General features: G+C 33.9%; 1 protein-coding gene across 1 annotated transcript; it reads right to left on the bottom strand.

The window, feature by feature from the left end:
• Positions 1-238: 238 nt before the first annotated feature.
• Positions 239-5,128, bottom strand: LOC120212462 (putative disease resistance protein RGA3). Its single transcript, XM_039210753.1, has 4 exons — positions 4,817-5,128; positions 1,537-4,319; positions 1,254-1,351; positions 239-814 (listed from the first exon to the last, which is right to left on the bottom strand). Exons 1-3 carry the CDS (start codon positions 4,988-4,990, stop codon positions 1,303-1,305), a joined length of 3,006 nt encoding a protein of 1,001 aa, XP_039066684.1. The 5' UTR covers positions 4,991-5,128; the 3' UTR covers positions 239-814; positions 1,254-1,302.
• Positions 5,129-16,012: the final 10,884 nt, after the last annotated feature.

Here is a 16,012-nt window from a genome sequence, read left to right as displayed (position 1 = left end):
AGTGACAATTTAAGATAAAAAAAATTAAATACCAATTTTAAGAAATTACCATCTTCAGTTTTCTATTTTTTATGAGAAATATTAAATATTGATAAAAATGCAGCTCAAACCCAATGCCAACTGACCACTTGGGAAAATTCGAAACAGTAATTCAAAGGATGGATGATCCCATGAGCCTCTCGGAAGGATAAAACATCCAAAAGGATAATTCGGTTTTAATCATTAATAAAAATCTATATGAAAAATTATGAATAAATGAGTCGTACAATTCATTAAATATATAAGTGCTTTTGATATGAACGTTGAATATGCACAAGGGTAAAAGCTATGTTACACAAGAGTATGAACATTACACAACAGGATTTACAGATCATAAGGATGACTCGCAAAGTAACGACCAATTTCGACACAGGATCAATATATGATGAAAAATAATGCCTTCCTTCCATAACCATGATTTGTTGCCCGTTTACCTTTATTGGCACCACACAAAATCTAGAGATGCAGCGTGCTTTAGTAACCTTCCTTCTTTCCAATGGCATCATCCCATGAAGCAAAGAAGATCGAAGGCTTAGCTAACAGCTCTTTTAGTCTCAATCTAGCTGAAACTCTATGACACTTTTTCAAAAACCGTTTAACCGCTGGTTTGACCAAATTTCATACTGAAGCACCAGTTCACTGATATTGAAAGCGCCTTTTGTCAAAAAGTTGGCATGTACCTAAAGGAAACCTCTTCCCACACCCACGGCTGGCAAAATCAAGGCTATGATACCATGATTGTAACATCTCTTTTGGAGAAGCCCCTTTGTGTCTCCTAACCAATTCAAGACAACAAATAATAAGACAGCCAAATCAATTGAGTAGAATCCCATATTACTTGCCTTAAATTCCAGTTCAAATAAGCCTAAACTTTAAACTACTAATTACTTGGTTCCATTTATCATTAACATTTAAGGAATAACTTACTACCAAACTCTAATTTCTATGCAATACCCAGATGTTTCAAGGGAGAGATTCCCTCTTCACATGCTCTGAAATCGAAAGTATTGATCTCGATGTCGCATGAACTTCAAAGGACGATCAACATTGTATGCATTTCAATAATTTTACAGAGGTGCCTTGAAACAAAATTAACATTCTAACAATTTCCTAGAAGTATAATTTGATTTTCTTGCTGGAAATTAACATCAACTTGATTGCTATGGGAAAGAAAGGTTAAACAAAGATCTATATATTTCAACGACTTTACGAACCTTCAATAAAAAAGGCATAAAGATAACTATAGTTCATACATATCTCCCATCAATTCTGTCGGAAGGCTTCGAGGAAAAATTCCAAAGTTGATGAAGAGCTGAAAAGCATGCAAATAGCAGGAGATAATTAGTTAAGGGTAACAATAGCTCATGGTAACAACATCAGAAAAAGTAGATCCTTCCAACAAAATTTTAGACAGTTCAACAACTAATTTTGGTAAATTATACACTTGAATGTGCTGTAGTTTACACGGATAATAATGATAATAAAATATAAGAACACCTGTGTATTGGTTGCAATCGCAATACCCCAAACTCTTCAACAGAAGAGCTGTTTACTTGAGTGCATAGACCGTCGATTATGATGCTATGAATGTGAGAAATTTTTAGCCAGTCCTCTCCAGTCTCCTTTCTGCAACGTCCTGAAAGAATAGGACTCTGACTTATATCCAATTGCCTTAGACTAGTATTCTGAAGAATGTAGCACGGTAGTTCCCTCAACTTCGGGCAGGAACCAATAGTTAGGGAACGAAGCTGAGGCATTACACTAATATGCTCTTCTTCTCTGATTGTCAATGGCATCCAAGATTCCCATTCTTTCAAATCAAAGAATTCAAGATGTTTTAAATTAGGGAAGGCAATAATAGATGATGAAGGTGATTCAGAAGATGATGGCAGTGCTGATGTCTCTTCTCTTTCTACACCCAAAAATTCCACTCCCACTTCTTTCACTCTTCTCATTTCCCCTATATAGAGTGATTCAAGGGACGGCAATTTCCCCAAGGGAGGCAAAAAGTTCAAATGCAAGCAAGAACCTAGTGAAACATGGCTCAAATTGGTCAAACCCATCATCCAATAGGGGTATATGGTGCGGCCACGGTAGCACCTTATCTCCAATTTTTCCAAGCAAGGAGGTGGTTCCAAAGCTTCAAGAAGGTCCCCATCATTTGTTCTCAGCAACCTTTCTGACATCAATCCCTTAGGAATAGCAAAATCCAGTATCAAAGTGCGTAGGCCTTCCTTTTCTCGAATTTCTGCTTTCTTAGCTTCAGTCAAATCACACACAGCTCCCAACCCACTAATCTTAAGATGCCCTCGAAGATACTTTAACATTTGAAGATCTCCAAGAGTAGATGCATTATTGTTATCAGTCACCACGAACACACTTAGTGTCTGAAGGTTTGTTAATCTTCCTATTCCTTTTGGCATTGCCATCAATCTCAAGTCTGTTCGCTCATTCTCAAGATGCCTCAAGTTGATTATTTTTCCAATTCCACTCGGTAATTCTTTTAGACTATCACACCATTTTAGGTTTAAGGTCTGTAAATTGCACAACTCGCACAGCGATTCAGGTAATTCTTTCAATTTTCTATTGTTTTTCAAGTTAAGATATCTCAAGTGAACCATATTTCCTATTTCATCAGGAAGTTCTTCAATTGAATTTCCAAACAAACTGTTACTCAAATTTAATGTCCTTAGACAAGTCAATTGATCAAACAACTTGGGCAAATATGGGCCTAGAGAGGAAGTATCATGATAGCTCGAGTCAACAAGAAGGCTACGCAACTTTTTGAAATGGTAAATGTTAGGTTCCATTGGTGTAGCTTCTCTACGTTTCAATGTTGCATGGCGAACCCTTTCAAAAGACGAGTCTACTTTTAACTTTTCAAAGCCATCACTTACTATCATCAAACATTCCGTTTCCATTAGAACTTGAAGAAAATCATGAACCAAATCATGCATTTTGTATTTCACAATACCACTATCAAGTTCATCCCTTTTAAAAACATAAAAAAAGGAACGCATCTTTAGCTCATCAAAATATTCCTCACCGACAATCTCCATCTCTTCAACCCACACTCCCTTCAGGTAATCTTGTGCCATCCACAACTTGATCAATTCATCTTTGCTTAATATTGTATCTTTTGAAAAGACAGCACAATATGAAATGCATTGCTTTAGAGCCAAAGGTAACTCATAATAACTCAAAGACAAGGGAGGGAAAAGATCTCGTTCAGCCTCTTCAATGTCCCATATTTCACTATCCAAGATACTCTGCCACTGTTCTCTAGTTCTCTTGAACCGCAGCAAACCACCAAGAATGCTCGCAGCAAGCGGCAAGCCCTGGCACTTTTTGGCAATTTTCCAACCGATATCTTCTAAATTTTCACTCTCCTCTCTTGTCCTCCCACAGAATGCTCTATGTCTGAGTAATGACCAACATTCCTCTTGAGACAAAGTATGTAAAAGAAATACGTTTGATGACATTGTTCCCATAATAGTAGCAACTTTTTCCTTACGAGTAGTTACCAAAATTCTACTCCCAAGAGAGCAATACTTGAGGGAATTTTTCAATTGCCCCCATTTTGTTGCATCTTCAGTCCACACATCATCCAACACAATGAGCATTTTCTTCCCTAAAACATGGCTACGTACTTCCAGCAAGATGTTATCCTTTCCAACTAATTTTGGACTTTCACCTTTAAATGCTTCAAGTATCTCTTTGGCAATCCTTATCTCATCAAAAGGGTCTGAGACACAAATCCATATTCTCTTGTCAAAATGACATTCAACATCATTGTGATTATAAACCAGTTGAGCAAGTGTCGTTTTCCCGATCCCCCCCATCCCTACTATAGAGATGACATCGAGACTTGACCCTCCACTACTATTCTCCCCAACCAACATATTCACTAGAATTGTAGTATCTTCAAACCTTCCATAAACTTCATCTTCATCTATGAAAGACGCAGTTACTAGCCTTTGGGATTCTTCAACGTCCTTCTCTAACCCAAACTTATATCTATCTTTTTCATTAGCTATACAATCAAGTTGTTGATTTATGTTTTTTATCTTCGATGCAATATTATAGTGTAGCATAGTTTGAAAGGTAAGAGAAGAGATAGAACGGCGCATCTTCTTGAACAAGGGGAAATTTCCGACTTCTTCTTCTTTCTCAAGCTGTGGTTTCAGTTTCGCAGATTTCCATTCATCCAACACATCTTCAACATCATAAGCTGCATCTTTGAGTTTCTTCAACCAATATCTCACATGACCATCCTTTACCTGTTGAAAACGAAGAAAAGATTTACAACATAAATTTCATTTAATATCTTGAACTCCAATAGTTTTAGTAATTTCATGAGCAATTTATTTGTAATCCAAATATTTTCAGTAATGAATCGAAGCCGACTATCTCCGGATTTAAAAATTCAATTCAACCCGCTTAGGCGCTTACAGCACACTATGATCGTTAAACATCTAGAAATTCAAATTTCAAACCCGAGATTTACCCAAACAGGATGTCAAATTCAATACCGCTTAAAGCGCTTATTTTGCGGGAGGTGCTCGAATTAGATGTAAAAGTCAACATTTTTCTTTGAAATTTCATATAAAATATTGTGTAAAAACTCATTTTGAGAGGAAAAGTATTTGATAGGGCCCCCATGGTTGACAAAATACAGTCGCCGGCTCTGAACATCATAAATATAAACGAAACAAAATCCAATTTTCAAACTCATCCATAAAAAAGACAAGAAAAAAAAACTAGAGGCCAAATTTACCTGTTTCGATTCTGCATCTTGAAGAACTGATTGAATATCTTGAAAATGAACAGACAGCTTCCCGATTTCTTCCTCAAGAGCCAGAGCCAACTCAATGTTCTGTTTTATCTCATCGGGTATCGTTATTAAGGAACCCAACTTCTCCAAAACGGCTGAAACAATTGATTTCGCCATTGTTTCTCTCTTCAGACTGAATTTCTTTTCGATAAAAAAATCTGGATAATGAAGCTAAAAACCGTGTGCGCGAGTGGTTCGCAATGAAATGAAATGGAGTTTTTGCTTTTCCTGTTTTTGCTTCCTTGGAAAGATAAAAACTTAGGGATTCAGAAACCTTTTTCCTTATTGATTACTGCTTTCTATGTACGCAATGAAATCATATGTCTTTAGTCTTCAACGAAAAGCAAAGCTACTGACGTGTAGAAACCTAGGGCTGTTTAAGGCGGTGCGGTCGGTTCCTTCCTCTGTAAGCGACAAGAAAGTATTGATTTTATACTTTACTTGTTCTAGAAGTTTCTAACAAGGATCCACGTGGACTGTTCCGATAAATACATGTATCCGGTAAATATGGGTACACTATGTATTTGTTCCTCCATCTATTTTGGTAATTTCGTTTTCGTCACTCAATTATTTATTTTTAAAATCATACGTAAGTTGCGTTTTGGTTGCATGTTGATAATCTATTGTTAAAATATTAACCGTGATGCTGACATGTCCTTACAAGTAATATTATGTTATTATTGAAAAAATAAAAAATTAACAAAAAAAATTAACACATCAATGATTTTGTTTATTTTTTAACAGAACAAAAACTTAACGTTAAATATGATTTTTTTTAAAAGCAGTTAGATGACTCAAATAGAACCACAAGAATAGATAAGTGGCTAAATGCTTAATTTATCTTAAATACAAGTATTCAGTAAAAAGATGGGTAAATTACAATATTGGTGTCTCAAAAGAATAAATATTTGTGATCGAGTCGGGAAGGATTGTCGATTTTAGACGACAATGACTATGATGTTAATATAGTATTGAAATAAAGGACTAGATGACGAAATATATGCATTGGTTTGGCACTTCTAGTGCGGCTGAAGAAGCAGCTCTCGCTTGAAACCGAGCTGCAATTTCCTTGAAAGGAAGCATAAACTTTAAATCCTCTTAGGTGACGTTTAGTTGGATGAAATCCTTTAGAATTGGAGGGAATTAGAATCCAATTCTACCACTTTCTCATGTTTAGTTCAAGTTTTCCAAGGGAATTGGAATCCCTCATAGATTCAACTTTCTATCAAATGAGGAAAAGTGAATTTCATCCAAGAATAGATGGAATTTAATTCCTTTGTTGGAGGGAATTGAAATTTGACCATACTACCCTCATCAATCTTTTGGTAACTTATTCATATATTGAATAAAAATATTTTATTATTATTTCGGGTCGGGTTCCTAATTGATATATTCGGGTCGGGTCGGGTGAAACTTTATTTTGATCGGGTCGGGTTGGTTTTTTTAAGTGTGATATTCGTGTCGGGTCGAGTTCAGATTTAGGGTGAAAAATACCCGACCCGAAAATATATATAATTTTACCTTATATATATTTAGGAATAATTACAATAATTCCCCTATATATATATATATATTCAATTAAGTCACTATTTTTATTGAATAAAAATAATTTTTTATTATTTCGGGTCGGATCGGGTTCAAGGTGAAAAAAATCGGACCGACCCGAAAAAATATATAATTTTACCTTATATATTTAGGAATAATTACAATAATACCCCTATATTTTATATAATTTTTTCAATTAAGTTAATATTTTTATTGAATAAAAAAATAATTTTTTTATTATTTTGTGTCGTGTCGGGTCGGTTTCTAATTCATATATTGAATAAAAATAGTTTTTGGTATATTTTTTTTATAACTAATTAACATACTCTGATTGGAATATATCGAAATATTGCTCTATCTTTTGGTAACTTATTAACATATTTTGATTGCGATGATTTTAACTTATGATGTTTATTAGCATGATTTTTATAATTTATTGAAATGAATAATCAATCAATAAAATGAAATTTTAATATTTTTTAATTTTTTATAATATATTACTACATGTAAGTTGTAAAACAAACTAAAATAAAACAAAAAAAAAGGCAATTCTGTCATTTTACATTACTGAAATCAAATTCATCTGACATGTGTGCGAACCAAACAAAATATGGAATTAGATTTCAATTCATGACAGATTTCAATTCCTTCACAGATTCTAATTCCCTCATAAATATTCCAACGAACCAAACGCCACCTTAGAATTAAGATCAATTTAGTAAAATATATAACCATTATAGACTAAATATGTTATTATACTGATTATCAAAAGGATAGATTGAAACTTGTGATGGTTTTTTCGATAGCTTGGGTTATAAAGGTATATCCTTGTGATTTCATTCGTCACGCTTTCTTTTGACCGCATAACGTCCATACCTTGTACTTTAGACGGTTATATGTTAGATCTCCAACTAACTTTATTTAGTTGTACCTAACTTTCTATTATTAGCCATTCAAATATCAGTGTATTTTTATTTTACTCATTAAATTGCACATCATTTTAGTTTCATTACTAACTTTTCTGATCCGAAATTTTTAGTTAATTACGCATGTCCCTAAACTATGATTCTTTTTTAAATTGACACTCAAAATTTTGAATATTCTAATTTCATCCCTAAACTATGCCTCTCATTTTAAATTAGTCCCCAAATTTTGAACAATCCAATTTTATCCTTAAACTGTAAACCTCTTTTTGTATCAGTCCCAAACTTTTGAATCTTCCAAATTCATCTAAATATATAATTAGTTTCAATGATAATTTAACCAAAGCATCATCTCTGGTTTCATTCAACAGCACACTTTGGTTCGACATTCGAACCCCTAAAAATCAAGTTACAAGAATTTGGACATGGGGTGATCATTGATTAATCCGGTGTAAAACGAATCGAGATCATCACTTTAGTTCATTTCTAAGTTTAACTACCTCCTCTTAACCTCTTCATCTGTTTTCCCATATCTTGTAAGATATTGAGCATACTGGGGGAACAATCATAAGTCCTCCAAACACTGCCAGATGATCGACACGAGACAGGTTGTCAGTCTCGCTGAATTTAAGTATGGTGTTTGACATGAAGCCCACATGCTGCTCGAAAACGTTACTCCCCAAGCTTGTGAAGCCACCGGATCCAGCTTGTAACTCATAATTTTGCCCTTCGAATTCGGTTTTAGCCCTGGGAAAATGGTGATTGCTTTCTTCATGGTATAATTGAAGTACATTTTGTTCTCGTCGGTAAGGTAAACGAAATCGTAGGGTCCAACCCGAGGCTAAAATACCCTGTTGTGACAGGAGACTTATCACTTCTCCGTGATGTCGGCCGGTTGAGACCAGTCTCGGAGTTAATCATCGGTTTCATCCTCGGAAGAAGCGAAGCTCTCCCATAGAACTCGACCTATGGAACTATCCCAGTTCAGTTGATGCAGCACGAAATTGCCAGAATCCTCAAGGGTAGCACTGATGTTACACGGTTCTTCAACTGTGTACAACACCACAAGATCAAGTTTGATGGCGCTAACTAATATCAATTGAAGACTATTGTTTGATAATTAAATATACAATTCACACATAATACAAAAATTAATATAAAAAAATTGATTTAGATTCTTTAATAATGATTGTTTGATTCATAATAAAAATTCAAAGTTTTAAAATTAATAATAACCAAATTATAATGTAAAAATTAAATTTATAATGTATGCATAATCTAAAAATAATAATTGTCATAATCATTTTTTGAAAAATTAAAATTTAAAACAATTATGACTTTATTTTGGGGAAATTTGGGATTTTTGTTTAATTTGAAATTTGAAGTTACCATCGACCTTTGAGTTAGGTAGGTAGAATACCTAAAAGCATCTTTTAAAACAATTTAAAGACAAAAAATTGGTATGCGTTTACCAAATATTTTGTAACACCCTAATCTGATTCGACCTGAAGTCTGGATGGTTAGAGTTTCACACGGAATCCCCTAAGTAGCTAACCAATTTTTTTTTGAAATCAATGACCAATTTAACATTCAAACATTATATGAAATACCCAAAGTAGTATACGTTTAAAAAATATAAATATTTAGAAATATGGGGAGCTCCCAACGTTAGTCTCCAAAATACTTAAACATAAATAGAGTTGACGAATCAAATAAAAATTAGGGTCTATGACAGTACATGCTCTCTACAATATTCGAGACATACTCTGAAGAAGGATCGAGTCTGGAAATCTGAAGTCTGGTGATGAGCTCCTCGGCGGCACCTAAGAACTCGCGCATAGAAACGCATTCCATACACTGAGCTTCACAAGCTCAGTGCCACACAAATAATCGTACTATACTATATGCATCCAACATATAAGCATGTTGCAAGTATGGTCATGAACAATTATATACACTAATACAACAATAAGAGTAAGAATCATGGTGTAGCTCGGGTCACTTAGCATCACAGAAACTCACACCCCTCTTTGTTTAATAAAGAACCTTAGGCGAGACCTGGGTCACACAGCTTCAACGTCTCCCTTATCTCAAGTTGAGTCCGGGGCACAGAGCATTGGAAGCTCACTCGGCTAGTCTACTCTTCTAGAGTACTTGGGATATGGTCGGGTCACTTAGCATCAACATCTATCAGACTAGCAATTTAAAGTACACGAGAACTGATATGGATATATCTAGATAATCCTCAGTCAACCACCCAATCATCATTCAAGTAACCCGGGTGTCATCATCATTTCCCGAGCCTCAAACAAATGCATAAGTCTTACAGAATCTTACTCATTAAGACCTTATGTTATCACACACTTATTAAGGTTTTCACTTGTATTCTTATTGTGGAGTTTCTCTTCTCGCTTAAAGCCAAACATTGTTCCTCTATCACAAACTAGCCCCATTACCCAAGTAATCACGATGGTACTAGTACTCCTCATTGGGTATACATACTCCTCTTTGTGGTATCGATACTCCCTTGAGTATCGATACCAAATTTTCCTTCGAAGTTTAAAAATTAAACTTGCGATCGGTATCGATACTCGTTTGGGAGTATCGATACTCAGCCCCACTTGGTATCGATACCCCTATGAGTACTGATACCAAAATTGGCTTCAATGTCTCTAACCAAGTCCCTGAGTATCGATACTATATGAGTAGTATCGATACTCCTTGATGGAGTATAGATACTCCCCTCATATTCTCTTTGAATTTTACCCTTACTCAATGGACAATATTACAGTACTGATACCCTCAACACAAGAACTCTATTTTCTCTCATAAAAACAACTACAATTCACTCCTAAAGTTACCCCAATGCCCCCAAATGATGTTTAAAGCTTATTTATAGTTATAGAATCATGAAAGGTCATTGTTTTGCACTCAAATAACAACAAATCTTTTTTTCATGATTTAAACCCTCTAAGTGCATCCAATGGCTCATAAACACAAAACAAGCAACAAACTACACATGCTGATCTACAAGCAGTAGAGGAATGTTAGAAGTGTGTTACCTTATACCTAGGATCTAAATAATCAACCCAATAATCACTTCTTTCTCTTTGAGCTCTCACTAGAACAAGCAAGGAAATAAGTTATTAATTCATCTAAGAGTTGATGAAGGTGGTAAACATGTTTTCAAATTCTAAAAAAATGGATTGAGAACACTAAGGACCCCTAAATCCAAAAGCTCTCTTAAACCCCTACTTGGTTCTCCATGGCTAAATCTTAAAAATGAACACTTGGATGAAAGCTTTAGAGATGGGGATTTTAATTCTTACCTTAGATTCTTTGAACAATGGTTAAAGTTCACAAAGTTTTCACATTTTCCTATCTCCAAATATCAAGAAGGGAATATATAGTTTGAATGAGGAGAAGAAAAAGACAAAGATGAAGAAAAAGAGGAATAAGAGTTTTTTGTTGTTGACATCATCCTCTCTTAATTGATTTCAGCCTTTGGGAAAATTTATGGTTTATTTTCACCTTTAGCCTCCTCTTTTACATCCCAAATTAAAAACACCATTTTTATGTCTACATGGGCCCAAGCCCAAACTAAAACAACTTAAAACTTAACCCAACTCTTTTAATTGGTCTATTGGCTATTAAATTATTTCACAGTTTACTCGAAACTACTAACCCAAAAATTGGGATATTATAACTCTCCCTCCTAAAAATAAATTTCGTCCTCTAAATTTACATGAGTGGAAAAGATTTGAAAATTAGAGTCACATATCCTCCTCTATCTCCCAAGTTGCTTCCTTGGTCCCGTAGTTCCTCTACAAAACCTTCACGAACAAAATTCGTTTGTTTCTTAATTCCTTGACCTCTCGATCCAAAATCCTTATTGGCTCTTCTTCATAGTTCATATCTTGGCTTACTTCAATTTGCTCTAATTGAGTGACATGAGAAGGGTTAGAATGATACCTTCTAAGCATCAATACATGGAACACATTGCAGATGCGCTCCATCTTCGATGATAAGGCTAGACGGTGGCCTATAGATTCGACTCTGTCAAGTATCTCATAGGATCCAATGAAGTGACGACTTAACTTCTCTTTGCTCCCAAATTGAAGCACACACTTCCAATGTGACCTTTAGGAAAATCTTGTCACCCACCCCAAACCATATGTCCTTGCACTTCAAGTTCGCATATGACCTTTGTAGATCAAAAGCTTCCTTTAGTCGACTTTGAATCAATCAGACTTTTTCTTTGGTTTCTCTGATTAGATCAGGGCCAACTATTTTCCTTTCACTAATCTGAATCCAACACAAAGCGTCCTACACTTCCTTTCATACATCGGTAGATGATCCTCCCAACTACCCTCGAGGTCTATCATACAACACCTAAACTTGTCTTTTAAGATTTGAATCACACGCTCGGACTGACCATCAATATGCGGGTGAAAAGTGGTACTGAAGTACAATTGTGTGCCTAAAGTCTCATGAAGTACTTTCCAAAAGCTTGACATGAAAGGTAGATCTCGATCAGAGATAATCGATGTCGGTACTCCATGTAGTATCAATATCTCCTAGACTTACAATCTAGCTAACCACTTTAGGGTGAAATCCATACGAACTGATAGAAAATGGGTAGACTTGTAACACCCCCAACCCGTATCCGACCCGGATACGAGTCCGAAGTGTCACATTGACTTTTCAAACCTTGACTCTTAAGAAAAATCCCGGGAAATTTAAAACTTTATTTAAAACAAAATACAGACTTTATCAGAGTGCTCGTACTTAATGACTTATTACATGCCAACACTTTATACATAACCAAATACATACTTTGTCAAATATTTCTGATCTGATCTTTTGGTAAGGAAAACTGACATGTCTTGCTCCGCATCACTCTTTACTCTTCTCGAAACCTACGTGTGAAACAATCACATGCTAAGTCGAAGACTTAGTGAGGCATAACAACTTATAATGCACTTTAAAACATATATCGATACATGCATGTTCTGTTCTATCATGTTATAGCAATTCCATGCATTTTTCATATCGTATAAAATTATATCAGATTAATTACAGTAAATACATACATACACATAATTCATCATTAACAGTTTATCATATAATCACATACTTTTTCAATCAAACACTATACACACACAACATCATATCATTTCTATAGCATTTATCATACCACTAACTTATATTTGTTCATATCTCTGGATTAGCCCATGTACGTATGTGAGAACTATCGATATGTGAGTCTATAGAGGTTGTGCACTAATGCTGTCACCACAGCTCGTATAATTGCACCGCGTAGAATTGCACCGTAGTGCCATATAATAATATCCATAAGGACCACATAGAATTCCTTAAGAATCATATACATATGCTAGGGATCATATATGTGTCTCACCAGACTTCACACATGTTCCAAAGAATATATATATATCCCGAAGGACCGCGTAGACCCTCGACTCTTGGCATGCCAACTATACCTCTAGCTATCATGACACATAACATGGGCGTTATCATTTATTTCATTTCAATATTCACATAAACGTGTAATTCACTTTCACATATCACGTATCACATAGCTTCTTTTCATATTATCACATAGTCACGTAGTTCACTTACACGTAGATCATTTCCATATAATTCACATGTCACATATGTCATGTTTTCATATAATTTCTATCATTTCTCACCCAATCACCTTTATTCATGTAAACATACTTATCATATCTTGTTCACATAAGATCATATACTTCATATAATATATCGAAACACCTAGAACACTTTAACGTAGCTTATAGTCATAGGTCTTATCTCATAACATATACTTGTTTTCACATATATATTTCATATCATTTCTTATACCATCACATAATTCATTTAACATACATAACATATTATGTAACATTATAATAGAAATACCTATAAGTCATATCACTTAGAGCACACATATATACTTATAGTCACATTGCTTATATCTTAATCTTATGCTTTCTCTTAGACATATATATATTCACATGTTCAGGTAATCCACCATTTCATCACATAATTATGTATTCATATAACTCATTTCATTTCATATCTATATATATATATATATATATATATATATATATATATCCTCAAGATTTATCTTAATATAAATCATATAGCACTCTTATAATTCATATTCATATTCATCTAGGGCAGACTTATAAACACATCTCACTTCTATTATTTCTTTATATATATATATAATCTAATCTGTTTACTTAATTCAATTTCATATAACTCCTATAATCTTCTCATATAACTTCATAAATTTCTATCATATAACCCATGTGTTATAGTTTTATTTAAACATATGAATCTTTCCCATCTAGCTTATCTTATATGTTCATCTTATCATTTATGTTCAAATCTCCTAGTTAGTGTACTATTCTCACTTCATCCTATAGATCAATATTATCCAGCTTATTTCACTTATCATATAATAATAATTATATTTTACTATGATCACATAGTTTATATCTCATATAATTCATAACATTTCTTATGTAATTACTTATACTTTCTCACCTAACACAAAAAAGAACATATCAATCCATATAATCAAGCATACATACATGCATATTCAATTCATGCCTTTAATCATGCATTCATGTGTAACACTTCAGGAAATAGACTCATCGCAAGTCTTATTCCCATCGCACATCATATACTATTGAATATGCACTCACCTGGGCCTCGTTGTTTGAATCAATCCTAATCCTTAGTTTGTTCCGGAACAAGCTTTCATTCTATATCTACATAATAATACATTAATACTTATCAGTATACTGATTGATATATTCGAAACTATCACTCCTTAGTCTCAAAGAAAAGCCAATTTCATCTTTTAATGAAGGTATGCATCGATGCACTACACCATGCATCGATGCATAAATCCTATTCGATGTTTGTATTTAATGGGGATGCATCGATGCACTCCTTATGCATCGATGCATAAATCCTATTCGATGTTTTCTATTTAAATTCATGCATCGATGCACTGCAAGTGCATCGATGCACCTTAAACAATTTCTGGTATTTATCATCGATGCATCGGTGCATAATGAATGTGCATCGATGCACATTGCCCAGAACTGACATTTTAGCACGTAAATCATCAACTCTTCCCTTAATTCTTCTATTTTAAGCCCCTATTTTGACATTAAACTCAACTACTATAACTTGAACCAACTTATATCCATGTAAATCATCTTTAACCTCAAAATCCTATCTTCTTTATGAGATTCAAGAATCATACCAAATTTTTATATGTTCTAAATCCAATTCTAACACTTAATACTTCTTAATTAAGCTGATGACAAGTCAAATCCAACTTTAGAACTTCAAAAACCTTTCTATAACAAAAGTTCATTTATAAACCCTTAATAGAAATTCCTTTCTAATTATATCTCTTTGGTGTTTTAAGCTTATATAAGCTTTCCTTAAGCTTATATAACCCTCAAAGACTCAAATCCAACTTAAAACTTTCAAGAAATCATAAGCTAAATCAAACTTACCTTTGCTCTTGGCTTCCACGTGAAGAAGAAGAAGAAAGGAGAAGAGAATTCTGGAGAATTCTCTCCCTCTCCACGTGTATATAATTCCCTTTTTTTTCTTAAATGATCAAATGACCATTTTACCCTTTATTTCCTTTAATAATTACCGAATAACCTTCATCATATTTCCAAGAAGTCATTGAACTATTCAATTATCCTACTTTAGTCACCAAATTCTGAAACTTTACAATTTGGTCACTAACCCGGTAATGCGGATGTTACAAATCTCCCATCCTTTTTAAAAAAATTCGTCCTCGAATTTTCACTGAACATATCAATAAGAACATATCTTCTAATGTTCTCATACTACCTCTTTCACTTAATCTCTCATTCATTTATTTCTTCAGTTGCCTTTTTTCTTTATACATTCATGTACTGACACTTATCATATAAACAGTAACTAGTAACTTTAATCCATTTATGGCTTCTCTCTCATTCCTTTATGCATTTTCCTTTGACTATTTCTGAAATTTCATATAAGGTCACTAATCACATAGACGGTAACATCAATTTTCATCACTTAACATCATAAATTCATCTTTAAATACTTTATAATAACCAAATTCATTTTCCATCATCATTTAACCAAGAATACGACCTTAAATCTTCTTAAATATGATTCAACCTACACTTTAAAGAATCTTTTTCACATCACCTTGCACACTTGTCTTATTTCTATATCAAAATTGTCATTTGTACTTCCATACTTATCGTATCTGATCTTTTAAATCAATCCTTTTCATTTCTTTATCATTTCTTATACTTGTATTTTCCTTCCTGAAGGTTCCATGCAAATACTTATCTCTGTTTCCACATCATAGTTATATGCTCAAAATATACAACCATATTCAAATTCACATCATAATCAATTAACTCAACTTTATATTTTCCTTCAATCTTATAACTCTATCACCTTTACTCTGACAGCTAGTCAATAACATATGTTCAATCTAGGGTATAAACCCTAATCAACCAAACACATACATCCTTTCAAATCGAAATTATCTTAAAATTCGCTTACTCAACTTATCAATTTCACCTCTATTCTCATACATCCTGAAATTTCT

This window comes from Hibiscus syriacus, unplaced genomic scaffold (assembly GCF_006381635.1).
Source record: "Hibiscus syriacus cultivar Baekdansim isolate YM2019G1 unplaced genomic scaffold, ASM638163v2 tig00110013_pilon, whole genome shotgun sequence".
NCBI classification, from domain to species: Eukaryota; Viridiplantae; Streptophyta; class Magnoliopsida; order Malvales; family Malvaceae; genus Hibiscus; species Hibiscus syriacus.
Note: the sequence above shows the minus strand (reverse complement) of the source record. Positions and strands in the feature narration are given on the sequence as shown.